Source organism: Pterocles gutturalis, unplaced genomic scaffold (genome assembly GCF_000699245.1).
Source record: "Pterocles gutturalis isolate BGI_N339 unplaced genomic scaffold, ASM69924v1 scaffold29669, whole genome shotgun sequence".
Lineage (NCBI taxonomy): Eukaryota > Metazoa > Chordata > Aves > Pterocliformes > Pteroclidae > Pterocles > Pterocles gutturalis.
This window is the reverse complement of record NW_010136674.1, coordinates 1-25,182: the sequence shown is the minus strand read 5'-3', so window position 1 is coordinate 25,182 and position 25,182 is coordinate 1. Positions and strand designations below refer to the sequence as shown.

Here is a 25,182-nt window from a genome sequence, read left to right as displayed (position 1 = left end):
TCAACTTCCTCCCTCACCCCCACTTACAAATAACATGCAGCTTATGGCAAACAAACCCAGCTATGGGGAGAGCACCGATCCGTTCTGCACTGAGAAACCAATCTGAATCAGGGAGAAAAGGCCGGGGTCAGATATTGCTGTTAACAGTAATTTATCTTCTCAGAGTCCTTATTTTAATCAACTAACAAAAACGTAAAACATATTTGTCTCTTATGTTCACTAAACTTTCTGCCTAAAGAAATCATAGTGCATTTCTCTCCTGCCTATGCTCTTCAAAAATACCATTCTCATTGGCTAAAAAAAAAGTTGTGTGGTTTTTTTTTTTTTGAAATTGGTAGTGTAAAAATGTGGAAAAACAAGAAAAACAAGTAACTAAAATTTATTTTGACACTTTGACAACAAAGTGTTCCTAATATTCCCATTTAAATATGTATTTTTCCATTTCAAATACTGAAGCTCTTCTTCAAAATGAAAAAGTTATGACAGCAGATTTTTCTTCACTTTCTCGATGGAGCAGTGTACTTTACTTGATAGTTGTGCAAAAGGGGTTTTTTAATCAATTTGAATTCATAACATATTTCTAAACTACCAAATAACTGAAAATTCAGACCTGCTGTGAGGTCAATTTCACTGATGAAGAAAATTAAACAGAAAGATGCTTTTGTGAAAAACAAACAAGAATTTAATCCAATAGTGAATCAGGGAAGAAAATAAAGCAGCTAGTGATGTTGGAGAGAGCAGCTCAAAACACTGGCTCTTCAGACTAATACTTGCAGAGGAATAATGTTTCAATCCTATTATCACATGCAAATATTTTACACACTCAGTAGTACCATTTATTCAAGATGAGGCAGCACAGTTGTAAAAAAATGTTTGGAAAATGGTCATGCTATTTGATTCCTATAAAGAAATGGCTAAACATCCCAACTCCATCCCAGTTAGCCCAATTCTCCATGCCACGGTATCTCCCTCCCAGTGTGCCCCCTCCAACTGTCCCCTCCCCATCCCAATGTCCCTTGATGTCTCCTATGCTGCCCAGCTATAGTTGTGGCAAAGAGCAGTGGAGGTTATGGCTAGTTCCACGCTACACGGGCTGACTGGACAGCAGACTAAGAGAAGAGCTACTGAAGCATTCCTTTGGGCCTCTCTTCTATCCACTTACTCACAAAACTCGTTTTTTCAAAATTTGAAGGAACGGAATTATTGTTTCCCTGTCAAATCAAAGAAGAATTGACAGACTGGCAGTATGACTGCAACAGTCAAGTCTCCCAGGAAATGAGGCTAACACAATACTTATAAGCCTTCTGTAACAGCAATCCATTCTCTGCTCTTCTGCCAATCACTGCCAGCAGTAGCTGAGAAGTGTTAGAAAAGATGTTTTGCCCTCTCTAATCAAGTCAACTTAATGCACTTTTTATCTCAGAGATACATCTTCATAATATATTAGTAGAATGAAATTCCAAGACAACATAGACATTTAAAGGATCTATACATCATCCTGAGTTGTTGCCCTGCATTCTGTTTCTCCTTATTTCCATCATTTTTAGTCCACAGCATTCCAGATATTGGCAGTGGAAAAATTTTACCAACAACTCCAAAGCAGACTAATCCAGTATTCTTTGACTTTTGACAGAACTGAAAAATACCACAATTGTTTCAGCCTGAATGCAGAAGTAAATGTACTCTTGCCATTCCTTTGACCTAGAATTAAATTTTAAGTCAAGGGCCACTCTAACAGCCTTACCAGGTGATGGTGAGCACTCCTGCAACAAAGAACACCTTCCATTTCTCCCCAGCTAAGAAACTATTTCTCAGCAAGCACAACAGATGTGGAATACATTGTTTCCTCACTGCTGCTGGCATAGCTCTCCCAATTGCTCTCTTTCCATTTCATTACACCCCCCAGAATAACTAACAAATACAGCTTAATGAGACAGTGAATTATGAGAGCTGGTGTTTTCACATTGTCCTCAACCATATTTTAATTTATAGCTTCCAAGTTTTTCTCTCCCCCTGCAGACACCTGTACCATACTCTGCTCAATCAGGGAAATCTAGGTATGAAGAAAATAATCCAGCTTCTAAGACAATATATTGTGAAATAAGGTGATAGAAAAAATAAGAGTTTGTGTGTGTATAAACACATACATGATCATAAATGTCAGCTTCCAATTCCAATCAAAGCAAGAATGAACACTTTCCACATGATGCTACAGCCACCGGGTAAAGCCCTGCAGTTCTCTTCCGTTCTCTTCCTCGCATTCCCCCCTCAGAATGTGTGTGTGTGTGTGCGTCCACCTGCGTGTGTTTGAGCTCTTTAACAACCAGGACTAGCTCATTTCAAAAAATGTCTGGATTGTATTTTTTGAAGTCAAATTTCCCAGGCTTACTATACTTAGAAATTGGTGTGTGATGGTTTTGATCTATAACATTCAGTTTCACTTTGAGTCCTACTGAACAGCATTTCTGCCCTCTACATTTAGCCTCAGCTGAAAAGATATGGAAGTTACAAACTTCCACGACGTGCTACTTAGGCAGAGGTTACTTTAAAGCAGCATACTGGAGAGCTACTTGCCAAACAAAAAGACCTCACTACCATGTGTTAAAACTCTACCTGTTGGCTAATTTTTGTCTACTTACTTGTGCCTTTATTAAGAACTTCAGATGGACAATTTATAATTAACAAAAAAGTTGAAGGTGTCCTTCAGATCAGCAGCTATTTTAAAAGAGCATACAAACCATAAAAGATATCTAAAATAGTCACAATAACCCTTGTGACTAGTTTAGTAATACTGCTACATAAGATCATCATGAATTTAAACCAGGAAAACAAAATAGTATCACAGTGCCTGATTAAAGCAGCTCAACTATGAACGTATTCATTTTGATTCATATGAACTCAAAAAATTTTGATTTGACAACAGAATTATTAACCTAAAAATGATCCTTAACTCATAGTCATGCAAGTTTCATATTAATTCTTCAATGTTCTTTTTATTTTCAGTGATATTTTCCCCATAACTGACAAACTTAGGAATAGATTAACTTCAGTTCAAGCTCTGGGTTTCAAAAAAAAACAAAGATGGAGAGTGCACTGTCCTTCATAGCAAAAAACGTTGAAGTATTCTGAAACAAGAATATTTCACTCCTAATACAACTTTTTTTTTTAAAAAAATGCAAACAGGTTTTTATCATAAAGTCATCACCTATACTTACTAATCAGTTTGCACTGGTTAGCATTTCTTCCAGTAAGAGCTTTACTTTCCCCTATGATATTAAAATAAAAATAACAAAAGGTAACTTCTTATTTCATTAACAGGCTCTGAAAATACTTGCTGCCTCAAACTATTACAGAAGCAGATGAATTATTGTCCTATGTATATGTGAGGGCACAGGTAAATACGAACACTCCGCCCAAGATCTACAATAACTACACTGGATGCAAATTTTCTTTAAATGCTGTCTCATAAACAGATAGTTGTTGTCCACTTTTAGACCGTTTCCTTGCTGTGCACATTCCAGTTCTTCAAAAAGGTACAGCTCTGTCCACAAATACACGAGTGCAACCATGTTCTGTGCCAGATTTTACACATATCACTTTTTCTGCCTAACACTACTCTAGTTTTAAGTGGAAACATCAAGTTTGCAACTGAGATAGAATGAAATCTGCTTAGTGTTGTTTCAGCAAGGCTGAGAAAAAAAAGCAAGCTGATGTTCTAGCCATTTTTCTTCTTTCTTCCGTCAGAGATTCCTAGAGGCATTCCTCGTCAGCCTTTCCAACCAATCAGACAAATCGTTATCAGAAATGCAGCAAAAAAAAAATAAAATATAACTACAGGTTGAGGTCATAGTAAAGAGTACCTTGAGTGTGGTACTTCCTTTTAACTTCATATAGAAGCTTGTTAGACCAAAAAAATCATAATAAGGTTTTTAGATCTTAATGATGCCAAAAAAAATTTCCAGGTGTAACTTCTGAGTATCAGCCTAATGACACAGGCTTTAATTAGGACACCATTCAAAGAGAATACTAAGGAACAGTGCATTTGAGTCTAACACAATTATCTTCAAATACACAAAGACTTATTTTCCTGTTAAATTAAACTACCAGAAGACATTAGCCAATGCAACAGATTTCTATTCAGTTCATTTATACAAGTCACCTCAAATTGTGAAGCAGAGCTTTCTGACAGCTCCCCTTCCCTCTTCCTTGCCATCCATAAAGATCAGTTTCTTTTTTGAGACTAGATTAAAAATGTTTCCTTTGTAACTCTCAAACTCTGTGAGAAAGCACAGTGCCTAGTCTGCGTAGTTACATGTTGCAATCAGTTTTCCCCAAAACAGCAGCCTGACATTCCAATGTAGTCTTAGTTTTCTATGCAAGAGTTTATAGTTGCTTTGACGAATAACAATGCCAAGGGCAAGTTTCTAGTTGCAGGAGGAATACAAGCAGGGTTTACAGTTCTGCCAACTTTGTATTCACAATAAAGATTTAAAAAAATATATGTTCTCAAAATTTAATAGGTCTAGCAACACAGAATTTTAAATCAGAATTTTAAAAAGCCTAAACAGCAACATTACTGTGAGAAATTAAGGCTTGTAGCAAAGGTGTAGTCTACTGACATAAGTGCTACTGTTTCAACATTTCTTACACCCAGTTGGGGTTTTTTTCCTTCCAGCAAACATCTCATCAAAGCAAAGGGAACATCTGCTGCAGATAGCACCAGATGAAGTCACTTGTCAATCTACAGCTGTCCTTCAAAAACTTAAGAAGCTCTAGCTACAGCATCGATTATTCCATTTTCGATTTCCTATCCTCTCACATTTGTTTGCACAAAACACCCAATCATTACATACCTGCAAAACTTGTTCTTCTGAGGATAACACAAATAGATCCATTCATTTTGGTTAACTGTATCAAGTTTTTGGCTTGCAACAGCCAGGAACGTTCTGTCTAAAACTTTGGTGAACAACAAGAAGTCCTACCTAGATAAGAACAGTATCTTCTCTTGGAATTTTAATAACAAGGAATTCAAGAGGTACCTCAAGGGCATGAAAGTTTTTCTTTTTTTTTCTCCCTTTCAAAAAAACGTAACAGGTAAGCTGCAGAGTGAAGGTTTAAAAAACCACCCTTCACAAACAATAAGGGTGAAATTGGTTAAAAAGTTTTATAAATACAAAAGTTGTAACATTTTTATTACCCTGTTTCAAAAACAGAGCATCTTCAATGTCACAAGCAATGCTTTAACACATGACGAACTGAAGCAAAAGGTTATCCTTACTTTACAAGGATGAGCAAAGTACAACCTACAACCTGCTTGATCTGTTAGAAAAGCTGGGATTTATACTCAAATATCTGCCAATTCAATTTAGAAAGTGTAAGTCTTCAGGTGTTTCTGTTGCTCTGAATGACACCATAGAGATCTGAAGTCTAATAGTGTTCCCAGTACAGGTTGAGAAACTACGTACCATGGTATCTGAGGCTGCAGTCATTAAGTCACAGTATTAAAAAGGGATATTCATTGGTCAGTTACAGACAGGTTATAAGCTTGTTATAAGAAATGTGGCAAATAAGCATTGTTCTCATAAAAAAGTACAGCACAGAAGAACAAAATGCACTGATCACTTGACTTTGCTTTGCTGTGTTCGACATAAGGGCTTCTGTTCTCCACTCTAGTCCACCACATTACTTCTACAAAACTTAACCTTTACAATTGCATCTCCTGCCACTTTTTGGCACTGAAAAAAAATGTTAATGGAAACAAAAGAACGACGACATTTAAATGATAGGTTAACATCCTCTAAGCATGCTTACCAAGCCTACTTCTTTTGCAGATATGAGATGCAACCTGTGTCTCATTTTAAACATCCCTTCACGTTCTTTAACTTCTAATCTAATAAATCTTAAGGAGAGATGTGTATTGCAGCAATTGCTTAGTTCTCCCCTGTCATCTTCTGATAGGAAAAAAAAAACAACAAACAAACAAACAAAAAAAACCCAACCCAAACAGTGACTATATTCACTAAAGGACTTGGACTGTGCAACTCAACCTTAAGACAAATAGAGCATTAACACTACCCAAAGCATCTCAAATGGTAATTGAAAGCCCACCTATGAGCAAGGGCTTTGACTGGATCTACACAAAGCTCTAAGCATAGGGGCCTGTTTCTGAATCCTATTCCACTTCATACAGGGTAGGATGGGGAGAACTAGAATGAAGAAAATCCATACATTAGAGATCCTTAGCCTACATTTCCCTCCTGATGGTTAAGAGCTACGTACATTCCTCTGAAAAACAGTGAAAGTTACTTGAAATTGGCCCACAAAATAAAGAAAATAATTCAGGTGAAGGGTCTCCTCTCTTTTTTATTACAAAGAAATCCAGAGTCATGCTACTGTCAGCCCAGGAACATCTGGATCAATTCAAACACCTCTTTCAGCAGAAGTCATATACTACTACCCTGAAATGGAAGCACTGTCAACCCACCTTCAATTTCTGAAGCTGTAATCATGAACAAATTAATGCAATGGTTCATAAAGTCAAAAGGGACCACACAACATGGTCCGTTTGGTATCACTGCTTACAGGGACATTATCACAAGATCTTAAAGACTCAGAACAATCCTGACGACCTTATTGCTCACTGCCTGGTATTTCCCAGCTACCAGTTCTGTAATCATTGCACTGTTAGCAACAGGTACAGCACAACTCAGTTCTAATTCAAGATTAACTTAAGTTGCTGTGGTGCTGCCACATTTAGGGAGTTGTAGATCACCTACAAACTCCACCCCATAACAAAAAGCAGTGTAGGATTCATATGATAAATCAATCTTCCTCAACTTCAACCAAAGCTCTGCAAAATACTTTAGCTGCTCAGCTGCAAGGTTACAAATAAATTAATCCTAATTATTTTACATGGACTTGAAAAGCATGAAGCATGACTGAATGTATTAACCTAAGCTCATCTGGCACTCAAAGAAAGAAGACAGCATACAAAGGTACTAGGCAAGTATAAGGAGCCTAAAAGAAAAAAAGAACCAAAACAAAAAACAAAATAAACAAAAAACAGCAAGAAAAGCACTTAGGCTTTCCTAACACAAAGGCCACGGTGGAGAGAAACAGCAGACAGTAGTATCAATCCAGTCTCGCACTGAGAAACAAAACCTAAGCACAAGAGGCCTGTTACTACACTGCCATCCCTAAATCATTTGCTTACCATTTTTGTCTGCATTTGAAACGATTAAGCTGGAATTGAACAGGGGAAAAAAAGCCTTCGACTCCAGAGCTACAGATTAGCATGACTAACTACTTGCTGTTTACCTGTTAAATCCCATGACAGAATTAAACCATTTAGGAAGACAAGTCAAGCTATATTGAGCTATAAAGCTGAATCATGAAATTACAGTGTGCTGAACATATTATATTCTCTCAACATGATAAGAAAACACAATTATAACCAGATGTGTGTGTAAAGATATGAATATTGTTTATACAGCTGCAAAAAATAAGGAAGGCAAGATGGCAACATCATTAATACAAACATCTTAATTAAATGCAAGCTGCTAAAACACAGCAGGCCTCCCAGAGTAGCATTTCCTTCATAAAACTTTGATTTAGTGACAAGAATGCTCCCCAATAGAAACACTATGTAAGAAATTGAGTCATCCAGAATACACTAAGTAGAGTGATGTCATGTTTTTCCCTAACATCAAAATTAAGGTGAAAAGAAGCTGTATTGTTTTTCTACAAAAAGTTCATGATCCCCTGCCCACACTCGTTAATAACTCCTGTATGATTCTGAACTATCAAAGCCCTTATTTGAAATTCAGAAAAAGTATTTACTCTGTAATCAATGAGATTGTGGAAGAGACAAAAGCAAAGCAATATATAGTAAATCAAGTACTTCTCTTGTTCATGTCATCCCTGTATGTTCAAGGCCATGTTAATTCTAGAAGGTCTACAGGACAGTCTTTATCACAACGAGATGAGCACACCTGGATATTATGTATACCATATTCTCTGTTCCTGCATAACATAAAAAGCTCTTTTTATCAGCCTTCAGTGAGATCAACAGATCAACCAACCTTTCTGTTCAAAAACTAGGGAATGGGCAGGGAGGTAGGAGGGGGGACACAATGAGGAAGCAGAGAGGGAAGAGTCATACAAAGCAGTAGAAAACAGGAAATTATTAGTTCTGAGGAAAAAAAAGGGTTCCTACAAAAATCTTCTGCAAAAAGTTCCATTTTCTCTAACAAATAATCACATCTATGTATAAATTCGATACAAGTTTCCATGTACAGCTCCAGTACACTGAAGCTTAAATATTTATACTACTTTAAAACTTGCAAAAGTGAAGGGAAAATGCTCTTTGGGACAACCCTAAATTTGTCAGGGGCTCCAAAGGGGCATAAGAGCAGTTATAAAACACATCTGTTACCTACATAAAATGTAAGATAGATGTACCTAACAAAATGAAAGTTTATTGTGCTTGTGAAAGTAAAGTTCTACATCCATCACTTCTCATTTCTGATGTTCATGTAAACCCAAGAACTAGAGTGTGAGTTGAAAAGTGTTAAGTCTGAAAAAGTCTTGTTTTCACAGCTCTTTCCTTTTGGTAATGGCAGCTTCAATGCAAGTGACACCCAAACGTCTGCATTCGTAATTTCTAATGATTTAACTGAAAGGACTTGTGAGTTTTAGGAACAACCATGTGAAAGTTTTAATCTTCAAGAAAAAGGAATGACATGGATAAATACTTATCCACCTCAGGCATAAACTCAGTAACTTTTGTGAGAATATAGATGAAAATAGCAGAGGTTTGGTATACGAGTAGCTACAGAATTCCTCCTCTTCAGTTTCAAAAACAACAGACAATACAAGATTTTGATTCTTAAATTTATTTTTAGCAGGATATATGCACTAATGGATGGTGACATCACTAGAAGATAGGTCCGTGTCCATCACCTGCAACAGAAGCTAGACAGATGTTAAAGAAAACAATTTAAGAATTAAAGATGACACTACTTACCCAGAGCAGACTTAGGAAAGTCACCTACTAAGCAGTACAGTTAGCTTTTGATCCAGACATGATAGCTCATATTATTTATCTTTTGTCAAAACTCCCTGTCAAGATTTAATGTATACATTACCTTGATTTTTATGGGCATCATGCACTTCTGTTTAGAAATAACTATTACAGAAACTCTTATTTTTAAAAATAAGTATTCACAGAAAGATTGGTTATTCAAAGTTACTTACCTGTAAATTTTCTTCAGAAGACAAAATATCTGCAAATTTAGGTCTAAAGCTCCCATCCAAAGTTAAAGGTTAGCAAGAATTTGCTGGGAATTAAAATTCTAATACTGTTAAACCAGGTCAACAGCAGGTAACATTTCTAGATTCCATTAAGAATACAATTTCTTACCATACCTGGGTGTTCGACAAAGCAGTACCGTAGGATCTCAGCAATATACTCACAGATGGATGATACTAATTCAGAAAAAAAATGAACACTTGGTACGTTGCAACCCAGAGACCATGTTATACTCAAAAAAAGGTCAACAGCCAGAAGTCCAACAAAAGAAACAAGCTTGTCTAGAACAAATTAATTTCACCAGAAATTAAACTTGAGCAGTGAAACTTTGGGACAGTTCAGCAAATACATTTTCAAAGAATTAGGCAACAGGCCCTTTCCCAGTGCTATTTCAAATGAGAAGCCAAGAAGCACGGCTCAATCTGAGGTATGGTATTTCCCAAGACTGTAAAAACAAACAGAGTCCTTGCTTCAGAAAACAAATACATCTGGCTACAGGTATCTGGTATTTGCATCAGAAGATAGCCATTTCTTAAAAATAAAAAGAAATTAAAAGCAACAGAGAAACTAAGTCAGCTGGCCCGACAGACAATACCATGAAGACACCCTGATCTTACATTTCAAAACTTCAGAATGTTTATCAGCTTGCACTGATAAACAAACCAAAAAGGCACTACTCCTAGCGAGCACAAAGTCACTTCACTCATCTTAACACAAATCTAGAAGCTTGATTTTAAGGTTCTTGTTCTTTACAATCTCTTGGCTCATGACTCTTTATTAGCACCTTGGGTTGACACCATCTTGGCTCACAGTTCTTAGTAACCTGCATTCACACCACACAGATCTGCCTAAAAACATTCTTACTCTATACCTCACTGTCCTAGGGCTTCATCTGTTTAAAACAGACTGCAACAGATACCAAAGACTGGTTCCTACTTTCTGAAGAAAGACTTCTGAAACCAGTCTGAAATGGGAAGTGTGCTGTATTAGAATGAGATTCTTTAACAGTTTAAATAATTCAGTCAAAGAAACACAGTTTTAAGAATCATTGACAGCCTAGGAATAAGCAATTGCTTTCTCTTACAGTGATGAACTCTTCGATCCAGTAATACTGGGAAATTAAACTGGTTTGTATTTGTTGAAAACAACCAACAGGAGTTGAATCTATTCACAGCTGCACTCCATTTGTAATTTCTGATTAACTGACATCTTTTGTTTTTACAGAAGTATAAATCTGTCTGAAGGACTAAATCACTGCCTTTTGAGCAACCCACTATCCCAGTGGTCTACCATACCTAAACAGGGTCTAATTGCTGGTAATGACCTACGAAAAGAAGTGAATGTCTTGAGATAATCAGTCCTACACAGGTCCTGTGGGAACTTGTCCTTCAAACACACACAAAGGGAAGGTAGAATAGGTGATTAAAAAGGGTAAGGCTTCCTATTTTTAAATTGTCCAGGTTCCACTGTGCAGTTGGATCAACTGCTACTGCAAGCAGCACTACTGTGCACACCATTTATCTTAGGTGAAGTCGGCCGATATTCTTCCCACAGGATAAACACAGTCAAGTTGATAGGAAGAACTTTCATCAGCTGCTTTTCTGCGACGCACAGAGGAAAGGAAGTCAGGAAACAAGAGTAGTCTAGGAATGACACAACTGATCTGAATACTCACTTCAGATACACCGTGAAGGGCATTGTCCCGAACAAAGACCACAAAATCTGAACTCAAGTTATGAAGTTATAAAAGGGTAAAGAAACCACAGAGCGAAGAAAATGTTCTTGACAGGCCTGTACTATATGAAACTTGAAGAGCAATGAACCTTTGCACTGTGTAAAGGCTACATGCATAAGCTGCAGCTACAGGGTGCTCCAACTGTACAGCTATCTCCCCTTGCAGAAGAATGCAGCTTCAGTTCTATTAATGGAATACCCAAGTTAGCGCTGGAACCTACGTCTCAAAGCTGAGACAGGATTTGGGAAGCAATGGACACAGAATTACAGACCTATTGAGGATACACGGTATATTCAACAAGAGGCTTGACAGTATTATGTGTTAGGAAAGGGAAACAGATGACTAGTATTAGTGAAGAACAGAGTAACTTAAGGGATCATTTCCTCATAATGAGCCGTTCACTCTGTATCCTTCTTTTATTAATGATTTATCCTGTCCTAACGGTGCTAGCACTGCAAATGCTGCTAACCAGCTGAGTTAGAGGCTCTAGAACCTAAAAATACATTTTACTGGGTTTAATGGATGTCCGAGTCAGGTTAAAAAGTTGTGCTGGAACCAGTAATTAAAATCTTATTCTCAAAATGGCTTCACAAACCCATAGCTACCAAAAAGACCACAGAATGGCTAGGGTTGGAAATGACCTTAAAGATCATCAAGTTCCAACCCCCTGCCATGGGCAGGGACACCCTCCACTAGACCAGGTTGCTCAAAGCCTCATCCAGCCTGGCCTTGAACACCTCCAGGGATGGGACATCCACAGCTTCCCTGGACAACCTGTTCCAGTGCCTCCCCACCCTCACTATTCACAAAAAGGATATTATTAAAAAATGTAATACATATCTAAGACTTACAACAACGAATGAAAAGAACAAGAAGAAATTTACTCTATGAAAAATTAAGTTCGTACCATTCAGCATAGGACTTTCTATCTGCACTACTAAAACTAAGTCTGTAGATGTAACAAAGACTGATTAGGCTAAAAAAACCCAGAAGACAAACACTGAAGTGATTACTGATGTAACATTACCTAATGTTGAGATGGTTTAACAGATTTAGTACACTAGAACCAAAGAAAATCTTGCTAAAAACGCTCTGGAAGCAAAGACGTAACAGTCACAATTAAACATTTACCTTTGGAGAGAAAATTTGTTTAGGCAAACTAAAAACATTTGCAAGAACAAGCTTTAGTGAAGAATGGACTGAAAACATTACGCACTTCCAGCTTATGTTCTTTCTCTGCAAGGAATTCTTTTTGACATCGGAGAAAGTCCGACAACATTCGAGTTAGTTGTTTTCTATCATCTATTTCAGCTGCCAACCTGCCATTGTAATCCGCCAGCAACATACATGCATCATCTACCATTTTGGAAAGTTGCTCTCCAGATTCCTTATCTAAAAAGCAAGCAGAAAAAAAACAAGTAAAGCATGATTTCACTATATACTGTTATGTTCTCAGAACTGCATTTAAGCTGCTGGATCCCCAACCCTCACCTGTTATTCTGTCTAACAGGGACACATCTTGGACCTCTACAGGCAAAGAAGCTATTCTCTGATGAACTGCTGCATCCCCAGAGGCAGCATTTTCTAGTTCTTGTAATGCTCTAATGAGATCTGTGGTCTGAAAAAAGCATGCAAAATTGAGAACTAGTTTAAACAAACAGATCCTAGTACAAAACAGTATTTCACAACAAGCTTATGGAATTAATTTGATGGTAATTTTAAAATTATTTATGATATCAGCATTATAGCAACATTCAGACTGAAAGCAAACAAAACTAAGCCATTAATTCTCAGAACATTGCAGTGTTCGTAGTCTTAAAGGTCACTTTCCTAAAATAGATGTTTCATTTAAATTCTTGGTAGAGGACTACTTATAAATGTTTTATTTTTGACAGCAATGATTATTTTACAGTACCTTTCATTTTACTATACATTTTTGAAATTATTTTTCTTGTAGTCTTGCTTCACTATTGCATCAGACTAGATCAGTGCATTTCTTTTGGAAGTAGGGCTGATGTTCACAGAAGCCCAAATGTCTGTTACAGAGAAGCATATTCAATTGTGATTATTTGAGGACATCTTTCCTTGCCATAAAAAAAGGCCTTTTGAGATGTGGCAGTACCCTAACAAAAAACTTACAAGAATTATATGCAAGGTAGGCAAGAACCTTTCCCATTATGGTTGCAACACTGTGAAACATTTTATTGATAAACCGATAACAATCTTATTCTAATATATTTGTTACTGGTTACCACGCTGGAAACCAAATGAGAACCTAAAACACTGTAGAAACCAATACTGAAATTCTGATGTGGATAAAGCTGGATATATAGTTCACATAGTCTGGTTTAGTGTCGAACTGACTGCAGCTACAGCATGCTCAACTTCTTAGCTCCCCTTGTAATGTAAAGTACTGTGAAGAAAAGTTTCAGGTGTAGTTATCCTTGCTCAGAAACAGTACCTCATTAAAAAGAAACACAGAGATCATTCAAAAAACAAGAATAATTTCAAAATTCTATATAAAACCATGTGCAAATACAGAATTTTATAAATGTACTTTTACCTGTGGAGGATCAGTTGGAGAACTTCGAGGTGAACAGTTATTTTCATCAACTTTTATCTCTTCATATGTGCGCTTCCTCACCTTTCTGTCTCCATCTAAATTAAAACAGACAGCAGAGTCAAGAGAAATAACATTTCAAACAAGAGACTGAATCTTCATACATACACAAAATACTTACACAAAGCTTGCCTAAGTTGTTCTAACACATCATTTTCATAAACAGACCTTTCTTCCCAGATCGAGAGCACTCGGCCAAGGTGTTTCTTACAGCTCTCATCAGACTCACTGTTACAAGAAAAAAAGCAAAAATCAGCACTGCTGAATGATTGTCTTTCACACAAGGACCTTGGCATACTTTAGAAGTCCAATAATATCAGAAAATAACAAAATCACATTCTAAAGAAGAGAAAGCAAAGACCAGTTCAAGATGTCTTAGCAAGCACATAAAAAAAAGCCAACAGCCAATTCTCTCTGTTTGCTTGCCCAATCCATAAATCTGTAGGTCTGTAACCCTATTACACAAACACTGCAAACAGGTTTTGTGCTGCTTCAACAGCTGTGTACCAATGTGAAAATAATTCTGCATCAAGACTCCAGCATCCTCATGCAACAAAATGAATGGCTGCTGGGAAAAAACAAATGATACAACACTAGTAATGAAACACATCAAACTGTTGTGGCATATAAACAGAGACAGAAAGCAAGTCTTAATTTAAGGCATAGCTAACAGCTTTCTAAAGCAAAAGGGACTGAATGCAGCTGAATTTACTACATAACTTCATCCAACAACATTAAGAAAATCCAAGATCAAAAGCACATTGAATAAATTAAATTAACAAGACTTCAAGTACAGAAATAGCATACAAGGACTAGCTGGGTCAGAAGAGATGAAGTGAAGACTTCTCCAAATCCCCCTCAAATATAGTATTATGAAGAACACCGCACATAACACTTTACTGTACCTTGAAACATGCTTAAAAGCCTCCACTATTACTGGAGCAAAGTCTTTCGTAAATTCTGGTCCTTTCCTTTTGCTGTTCTGTATGACATCATTAGCCAAGTATAAGAACGTCAGCTTCCTATTTGGTTTTGCTAATAAAAAGAGTGATAAATAAGAATAATTAGAAATTTTAGTTCCTCCAACTAATACCTATTTATCCACATTCATACTAAACACAAAAAACCCAAATCAAATTAACGATTTTCGGGTGTTTTACTGAGCCTCATGTGATTTGTCTGTTTGGTAGCCTTCATGGATTTCTTCCACATACTTCAGCTTCTCTTTGAGCCTGCATAAATTTCTTACACCCAAGAAGTCCTCTGACAAGGAGTTTCACAGATCCACAATCGTTCATGTTTCTTCTACTCTGTCAACGAAAGCACCACTGTGAAAGCCAATCTAGGATTTCTTAAAACTCGTGCTTAGTTCCCAATATGATTTGATTTTGTTAATTTCCACTTCAGCCTCTCAAACATTCAGAAACAGCACCCACACATACAAACAAAGTTCAATGTTGACATGCTTCTATTCTAAGGAAATGTTCTTGAGAATAAATTTTGCACTATAGAAAGACTCTTCTGAAGGATTTCTCTGTGGAGTACTGAATTTTTCCATCCTCTTGGACAGACATATCCGACAAGTTAAGAGTGTTCTAGATTAAGCGGGGGAAAAAAAACACGCATTAAAGGAAAAATGCGCCTATCTCTCAGAACTGAGGCAAACTAAAAAGAGGCAAAAAGTAATTAGTTTGGAAGTGCTGAACACAAGGTCGGATCTATTAAAAGTCTGCTCCAAACAGTGAAGACGCTACATGCAAACACCCAGGAAATTAATCTATTCAGGTCAAAATCTGGCTAAACTAAAGCGTAGACATTACAAACATATGTTACTTGATCTCTGTACTAAAAACCAATTGGCAATATAGCAACACATCTCCTACTTACGTTTCAGGTAAATCACAGTTCTGACTCACAGAAAACTCTGAATTATTCAAAAAGAGAAAAAACATGTCTCGTAGGTGCAGCAAAATTAACTAGCATCTACCAAAGCTGACCCTGCTCTCCACTATTTCTTAACAGAGCCCAGAGATAGGACTTTAAAAAAATCTAATGAAGCAGACTGTTCTCCATACTACATCCTCTGAACCATATGCAGGTTAGGTCCTTGCCCATCCATTTCGCAGAAAAAATAATTGTGTTTTAATGCTCAGTAATGAAATTCATTTGTGACAGACCTCAACTTCCTTGTTTCCAACAAGTAACCACATCAACTGAGCTGGTAAAGACAGGAGATGCATGCACTCCCATGAATTCGGGTGATGGCGATTCTCAAAGCCCAGACTTTATTCACTACAAAAAACTACATATAGTTTTATATATCATGTTTGGAAAAAGCATGTTTAAACCCAGAAAGTATCTTTCAAGCTTATTTCCTGTAGTATTAACTTTTCAGCTTTCTACTACAATTCAACAGAAACAAAGTTGCATTTAACGTACAAAAATCCTCAAAACACTACTAAGCTATCTGTGGCTTTAATTCCTCTTGCTGTAAGAACTCTCTGGACAAAATTCCAAAGCTAAAAATTAGGCTTACTCTCAAGAAGTGTTCCTGTTCAATTCACAAATCTTCAGGACTTACATACTGGCCTACTACTGCTCTGTCTTACACACGAAACTGAAGTGCAACATACCATTTAGCGACTGAGGTTGACAACTCTGAGTTGAAAAAACCCAAAGTGTTCTATTGCTACTATGACTGTAAATTAACTATTGAAGTCTGAAATACAAAATTAAATTCCAGATCAGATAGATTTGCTCTGAAAAAAATCATCTGTTTAAAGCCTCTTTCTTCAGTAGCTGTGACAATAACTTTTCAGCCCCAGGCTTTGATACACCTCAGAACACCAAAATGGATCAAAGATCAGTTAAGACCATTTTAAAAAAAAGTATCCTCAATGTGTAACAAGGCTATTAGCAAAAGCACTCTTACTGTCAGAAGAAAATAAAAGAAAAAATGTATGATCTTGTGTTAAAGAAGGATCTGAAAGGCATATAGTGTTAGAAGTAGCTAGCCCACAGTGTCTCTGGTACTCAACCAGTATAGTCTGCAAACACAAAAAACTGCTAAGAAAGCATCCATGTTGGACTGAGTAACCTTTTCAGAAACTCTGTGCAGTGTTCACATAACTCTTCTGCTTGTTTCAGTTAGATTTACCATTTACCCACCAAAGTAGTCATCAAAGCAGCTCCCTGAAGTGCTGGATTCTGAAATATTTTAACAGGTCAATGGTACTGGCTGGTGTAAGGGCCATATTAAGCAGATTACTCTTATAGCATCCACAATGAGACTAACTGGGATTGGCACCTTGCAAGTGAAACTAAGTCTGCCCCAAAAATGGATCTAACATATTTAAATGCCTACGAATACCCTGCAGGTATTCATGGTATTTCACCTTCAACTAGTATAATCAGGCATCTACGGTGCAGACACTTAGCAAACCTCCTTATCAAGTCTTGTTTTCAGCAATCTGTACCTCTTAGGAATGCATATTTGTTAGCCTGGCCTGGGTATTCCTGGTTCTCTACCAGTCCAATATAGATGCCCTGATGTTCTATGCTTGAGTCCCTAATACTTTGAGAATTCTAACACTGAAAAGCCACCACCTCAGTACAAGAAGCTCTAGTATCTTACCTTGGAAGGCAGTAAGCATGCTATTTTCACTGAGGTTAACTATGACAATCAGAGCCAGCATAATCACCCATATTTGTTTTCTCCAGGTTTACCTCTTGGCATTGGAGACTGAGCTCCCACTAAGATTGCTAGAAACATGCCCGTTAATTTCATGCTGTTCTACACCTCTTCCTAGAGCTGAGAGATATTTGTCATCTTAAGACATACAGGAAGAAACTACAGAGAAACACACAGGCATAAGGGATTTCACTTACATCCCACAAGTGTGTAGATGATTGACCCATCTGAAAATGTTACAGGCCATCTCAGCTATGTCAATTGACCTTGAATGAAAATATTTAACAAGAGGTTTTGAGAAAATGAGCATCTGCAGGTTAAAATCCCACAACAGTTACCAGCACTAAACAGTTTCTTTTTTACTAAAGTTCTCTATTATCGATTCAAATAAAGATTTGGCTCAATTGCTCTTTAATTACCTTAGTCTATATACATGCAGGATACCCAAGTGTCCGCACTTCTCCCAAAATCCCTGGACACTTCCTGTGCCATAGCATGCTTCATACCTTCGCATAAGAAGTTAAATGACATCCTTGTAAACATCTAACAAGTTTCAGGCTTTTTATTACAAGTCCCAATTCATCTTTTTGAAGTCAAGCAGCACTGAAACTTGAGTTGCAAGATCACTGACCCATCACAGTGAGAGATAACCTGAGTTTTTATGCAAACTGACAACTGCAGGATCTTTAGCAACATGACAAAGTGTATCTGTAAAAAGTCACTTGAGAGGATGCCATCAGAAAGGACAATTCAAAGATAATATAATCCATAAAAGGCATGTTGTACAACAACCGTTTAATCTTAAAATTCATTAACCTTCTGTTATGAAAAAGTTAAACTAAGTGTTCAACAGTCACCTGATTCTCCTGCTGTATTTTAACCAAGGTTTGAGAATTGCTGTGTTTCCTTTTCAATGAGGGGAATGAGGTTGCCCACAGAATGTGGGCAAATATCTTGAGTTTGGAGGTAAGTAGACAAAGGGAACACAGCATCCAGCCACTACTGGGAAGGAGGCCGTCGGCAACAAATTACCATGGGGATGCGAGAAAGTTAGTCACAAACCAAGGAAACCATTCCAACATAATTACTCTACCGAAGCTTCCCACTGCACTTAGTATATCTTGAATTACCTGAACACATAAAACAAACAACTCCTTCCACTGCCTGGCTGGCAGAATGCCAAGGTAGATAGCAATGGACAGCAACATTTTAGGACAGGAAAAAGAAACTGCAATTAAGTATTCAGAACCAGAATGATGAAAGACAGGCAGGTACACGTAAGATACCAGGACACAAGTGGTACAGCAATAAATGGATATAATTTGTATGCACTGCATTCTTTCAAGACTAATATTACAGAGGCAACTAGTCAAGCTGGATTACACAATCTAAATGTGACTATTTTAAGCAAAAGACTCTTAAATTGTTAATCTGTTGCTCCTGACTGTAGGTCATCTTATAAATAATATATGCAGCAAATACATGTCTCACTCACATTCACCTGGGGTTGTCTGTTGTTGGTTGGTCTCCAAACCTTTTTGCAAAGATCAGAAGATTCATGTGGATACGCAGGAAGGCACCCACAAGCACCACCATCTTAAGTATCTTACCAGCCTCCTCAAGAACACCTACTAACCAGTGAAATCAGTAAGCCACACTTTCGTTTCTTTTAAATCAAAGAAAACCAAAACTATTTATTCTCTCAAGTGCATCACATTGGCCAATAGCACTATACCACCATAAAGTAAAATAATCTTACAACCACCAGTAGAGAAGCATTCCTTCTCTTGGAAGAAAAACTACACTACATGGTACAGAAAATAATTACTTTAAATCAGGAACTTGCTTCCTGAAATCCATTTCATGTCTGCAGGGTAATATATTTCCACCGCTTCTGGCTGTGGTTCTGCTCCAAAGCAGTTGACTGAGTATCAAAGTAATTCAGATGTAGTACAACTTTCAAATCTGGTTTCATTGTCGCTAGACCTTCTCAATTTGCCTACTAAGATCCTCCTCCAGTTTGCAGCAGCACTGAGCAACTGCCACCAACAGCCACTAGTTTCAGAAAAATATATTGCATCAATGCCAACAGCTACAATGAGTGAGGACCCAAATGCCAGCATGTCCCAGAAGCAGAAGTTGTAGACAAACAGCCATAAATAAGGAAAAATATTTGCTTCTTATATCACTGAATGGGTCAAAACAAAAAAAAAAAGTTCAAATTGGAACAGCAGGTAAACTGTCAGAGTCAAGTGCTAAAAACATGTCCCTGTGTAGCAGCCCAGATGTACTGACACAACTGTAGCTGTCTTAAAGATGATATACAATGGCTCTGCTAACCTGGATAAGCTTTGCAGTGAAGACAATGATCAGTGTGACACGGGTGGGGTGACAGATGACAGCCAAAACAAGAGGTCAAGTTTTTAAGGGGGGCAGGGGTGGGAAAGCTGATCAGCATCAGTTTCTGAGACTGACTAATCTATGAGATGCCACATCAGGCTCTGAGGAAACAGATACCTGAATCTGAAATTAAGTTAAAGATACAGCACAACAACTATTAAAATATCACTATGATGTAAATACCTAACAAGTGAGAGAGCTGGACCTGTAAAAGCTAACAGAAAATGAGCTCACAGGAAAAGAAGATATTACAGATAACTAACTGGAGCTTGAAATAAAAAGTTCCAGAATTACCAAACTCAAACATCGAGCAATATTATTCTTTCCCATTTTAAACAGAACACATTTTAACATAATAGAACAAGTACCACTCGCAGTCTACTAAACAAGTGCTTACTACTCACCCTTGAAAGCTGATGCTTTGAATTATGGAATTGAAATTTTCATTTCAAAACAAAACATGCAACCAAACAACAAACTACTACAGTTGCAGAGAATCCTGAAACCAGGGAGCAAGAGATGTATGCAAAAGAACATATCTGATTCGCAAATAACAAAAAAATAAAGTCTCAAGAGCCTCCATCTTGGATGAGCCTCTTCAAAGGGGTTCCTAAGGGTTTTCTCAGCAGCTACTCTGTCACTGCAGGCTTACACACCAAAATTGTATGTGTAATGCCACTACTTAGTCGTAAAAAAACCCCGTACGCCACTCCCTTTGTTGACACACAAAATTAAATAGTTTTAACGGGCCCACCAGTTGCATTTAGGGAATGACTGATGTGTTCACATTACAGTTAATTAATTAGTACTACTTATCTACTTAAATACTGAATAAGCTTCTGACTACTAAGTAATTAACTATTTAACTTTGAGTGTTACATTTCATACACCTGAAATCCAGCTGAAGCAGGATCATTTTCCTCAGTGCACACTTTTCAAGCCTCTACAAAATTCTCCCTAACCCACACTCAAAAGATCACTGCAAAATAATTAGGTTATGTGGCAACATTATCACAAAAGTTAATCCACAGAAGTTACTTTGAAGCAATCATGAAGCTGCGATATCACAAGTACCAAAGGAAAAAAGCCACATTTTACGAGAATGAAAATCCGAGCTGCCTGAGATTCTTACTTTAGTAACACATTTACTACAAATGAAGTACTGAAAAAGTAGCCTCCCCACTAAGCTATGTATTCCTCAAATAAACTATGAAATTAAAAAAAATTAAGACTCAAGATCAGCACAAGCCAGTGCTAACACAGGCTGTAGCCTAAAGGGGTGATACTACCCTCAGTCTCCTTTGTGCCAGCACCAGCTTTCCATCAGAGAACTCATTCATTTCAAAACTAATTCATGGTTTTGCTGGATTTTCATCAGCAGCACAGCACAAGATACTGTCAGAAAAAAAAAACCAGCAGAAATATTTAAAGACATATTTAACCAACAGCAGAGTGAAAAAGGAGCTGTTCTGTTGTCACTGTAGATTTTTGCTTACCTGTGAAAACAGGAGAAATCTTTGTTATTTCATTACAGCTGTCATTTAAAGGTATTCTATTAATCTTGTCTCAGTTTTATTTTTCAAGAAACAAAAGGTCAATGAACTACAGAATCTATTATCTACTAATCATAGTAGTAGTGAAAAAAAAAATATATTAAAATGTGGAAACCACACGCGAGCGAGTGGTTTTGCATAGATAATCAGGAATACATAACACCCCAGGCAGAGCACCAGCTCTGCCACAGCCCCATCCTAGTGGCACAGTTCATCCATACATTTTTCATTAGCACATATTTGAGGTCAGCCATTAAACAGCATGTGTTTACACCCAGTCTCTTGAAGCATATAATATGCAACTCCTTATCATAATTTCAAACTACTGGTTGTATAAGAAGATATCCTTTCCTTAAATATTTGTGACAGTTACTAGGAGTATCTGAACAGTTCCAAGTTATCAGTACTTTCACAATGCAGTCAATTCTAGAATATATTTCCTCCTAGCTTTCCTCCAATTTTTGATTATTTCTAAGAATGACCCTAGGAATTCTACATGTCAGTGTTTTAAGAACTACATGTAATAGTTACTACAGTATTAGGGAAAAAAACATATATGCATACTCCTTCAGTGTTCAGTTACATCAACTGTCTTGATAGAACTTTAGCAATACTGGAGTTCAGCAAGACAAATCCAATGTTATGTAATGGCTCCAAGTTATGACAAAGACTTGCAAGTTTTGCCCATTCTCCAAGCTTAAATGTAAGTGGAAGAATTCACCAAAAGAAGCAATGGAAGATTAACAGTAGAAAACCTGTAGATGAAGGTGTATGGAACCGATGAACTGTAGAGATGCCCTAATATGGGACCTGAACACCACCAACTAATCCAACAGAAAGGCACTAAGATTTTATGTTGCTTGAGTTACATGCACATTTGAAAAGCTGCCTTTTCACCTCTACTCCAACGTGATATAAAAGAATCAGAACCAAACATTGAGGAACAAAAGCGCTTGTGATCCCAGCACATGTTTTCATGAATAACTAAAGACATCTTCAGAAAGGTTCACGCAATCTGATCTGACACAAGAGATCTTTTACCAAAACAGAAAGCATCCAGAAAAGATGTAGTGTCTCACTGTATTGCGTTCAACTCATCTGGTCATAGTGAGTGTTCCAAGAGCCTGAAAGGCAGTAGCCTGGAATGAAGGTCTGGAGATGAGAGTGACAACAAAAAAGGGATACAATGAAAGGAAATAAAATTTAGTAAGGCAAGGTTCAATTTTCAGCTCCAGGACACTACTAGCTAGAAATAACAGTAGACAGTGACACTAATTTTTGTGTCCATATTCCCCAAATAGAGATCATTCTCCTCTCGGGTAGAAGGGAAATCATGTTTCCACAGCTTGGATTGAAGGCAAGTCAGGAGCCTTAAACTTACTCTATTTATAGCCTCATTGCCAACGTTCTGCTTTGTGATGTTTAATGCAAGTCACTTCACCATAGCATACTGGTTTTCATTCTAATATTCAACATACTGTCTGATCAGATCATTAAATCCACTCTATGGGGATTAGGGACTTTCTTACAATTCTGTGTTGCAATTAGCAAAAAGTTGGTACTGCGCAAATGTAAACCAACATTGATGAAGCTCAGGTACTATTATCAGAAATGGAAAATTCAAATACATTCCATGTATCTTAACTATACCAGCTTCAAATGAAGTGGTAGACAAACATACAAAAGAAGAAACGCTTCCCATAAGGCCTGAAAGCTCAGAAGAAAAGGTGCAGGACCTTGAAAGCAACTAACCTACTTATACTGGAGGTAGACTACAACGTGCTTTCCACAGACCCTTGAAGGTTGGCTTCCTAAAAGAGATCACCAGAAAAATCTTACTTTGAAGCAGCAAAAGCTGGATGACAACTTCAACAAACTGAAGATAAGACAAATTATAGCAGCTATGCTCATCCGAAGCTCCCGAGCCACACTCTCAAAACAGGCTTAAAAGTAGAAGCCAGACACTGAAAGCTGAAGAAAAGCAAAGCATTCCCCTGAGTTCTATAGATCACTATTCTTGCGTCTCAATGCCACCTTCAAACATGTAGCCCATGTTTCAAACATTTCATTTCTCAAATGAGTCAAACAGCACAACAGAAAAATTATGGTAATGCTAAAGTTAAAGACTGACCGCTGATATTATAGATCATTATGAACTGGTATTGTGCATGTTAATTTGTTAATTAAGATAAGCAACCAAAACTGTGTGTCAATTAGTTTATGGTACCTTTCTGATATCATTCAGAACACCAAAGATTCAAGTTGTTTGTTTAGAAGGCCCATAAACATGAAGTGTTTCAGTTATAGATGGGAGATCCATTAATTTGTTCTCAGAAAAAGAAAGAAAGGTAGCAATAAACATATAGTGAAAATGTTTATTTCACAAGATGAAATATGTGACCAAATATGTCTTCCTTTAGGCAACAGGGAAAAAAAAAATCAGCTCATGCTTGAAAGTTCAAAAGATAACATTTCACACAAAAAGCATATTTTAGATAAAACCACAGTAGACATGTGAAAACCTACTGAGTTTATAGGAACATATTTCCATATTATACTGTAAGTTAAGTATTATTTCATATGCAAGACTTTCATTTTAAGGGTGGTTCAATCCATTTGCTATGAAGCTATGCCACCCAGCCAAGAGGTAATTGTGATCCAGCTCACGCACTCTTTGTATTCCATTACACATCATTTCTGCAAGTCGACTATTCCTCTTAGTTGTGTGAAACTCAGGGAGTGGTTTCTCTTTCATAAGTCCTGTAATGGCTTAGTGCCATTTTTCCTCTCCACTTGAAAATCTAGTCTTCTACTTTTTCTATTAAAGATCCACATATTAATGGGGCTTCAAAGCAGCTATTGGAAGGTCGTAACATTTCCCAGAACAAGACAGATTTCTAGCAAGTGATTTTTCTTTTTCTTAAATGAGTTAGCTTAAGGTCAAGTTGTTTTCCAGTCAGGTCAAATAAACCTTCACATGCCATTTCTGCCTTTCAATGCCTGATCCACTGCCTATAGCTTCAAGTTCTTACCTGTTAAAAATTAAAGCCATGTAAGAATCTAAGACTGCACACTCAACATCAAATACTCAATAAAGATAAAGAAACACAAATCTTTATTACGCTAACATCAGGATCAGCCATCTGGAAAAAACAGGAAGCAATAACCACTTTATAGACACATTAAATTGCTCCTTTCCCCAGAGTATTCCCATCTTCAGCTGCCTTACAAGAATAGTTACTGTCAGGAGTGAACAAAGCCACCGTGTCAGAAAACTTAAGTAGTACTACAGCTAACCACCGTTATAGATGATGGAAGACAGTACCTAAAAAGGGTCGTCTTATAAAACCCGTAACTACCAGTATTTAAACAAAAAGCCCCGAATCTCGTGCTTGCCGCCTTCCTTCCCTTTTCCCACTTTCCTCTCTTCTTCCACAAAAAGAGGGAGTAAAACATGAGAAACAGCCTCCTCAGAGGCATATCACTGAGGGAAGAAGGGGGAATGGGAAGGAGAAAAGAGAAGCCAGGGAAGTGGACAAAAAAAGAGGGAGGAGAAGCACCTCCCAGCCCACAGTCATCAAGAAACTGCGACCTGGGGTTTAACATTTGTCCCAGTAGCTCCGTTCTCCCCAGGCGCCACAGTGGGCCAGCCGGCCGCCCCGCCCTCCTTCTCTCCCTCCTTCCCCGGCCAGACAGGCCGAGGAGCCCTACCATCCTACCCTCGGCAGTCGCACCCCCGAGGGCGGCCTCCTCCTACCGCGGCCTCGGGGGCCACCGCCCCCCAGGAAGGCCCCACCTGGTACCCGAGGGCGGGAAAAGGCCCAGCGGCGGCGTGGCAGCGGCCGTGCCAGCCTCACCTTTTCGCAGCTCCCG

General features: G+C 37.7%; 1 protein-coding gene across 1 annotated transcript in view; it reads right to left on the bottom strand.

The window, feature by feature from the left end:
• Positions 1-25,179, bottom strand: part of RPRD1A (regulation of nuclear pre-mRNA domain containing 1A) — a gene marked incomplete at its 5' end in the record, with an annotated part of 39,468 nt that extends 14,289 nt beyond the window's left edge. Inside the window, 6 exons of the mRNA XM_010082400.1 lie at positions 12,262-12,437; positions 12,537-12,663; positions 13,609-13,703; positions 13,787-13,893; positions 14,571-14,700; positions 25,167-25,179. Of these exons, the coding sequence (XP_010080702.1) occupies positions 12,262-12,437; positions 12,537-12,663; positions 13,609-13,703; positions 13,787-13,893; positions 14,571-14,700; positions 25,167-25,179 (648 nt within the window). The remainder of the gene's footprint in view (positions 1-12,261; positions 12,438-12,536; positions 12,664-13,608; positions 13,704-13,786; positions 13,894-14,570; positions 14,701-25,166) is intronic.
• Positions 25,180-25,182: the final 3 nt, after the last annotated feature.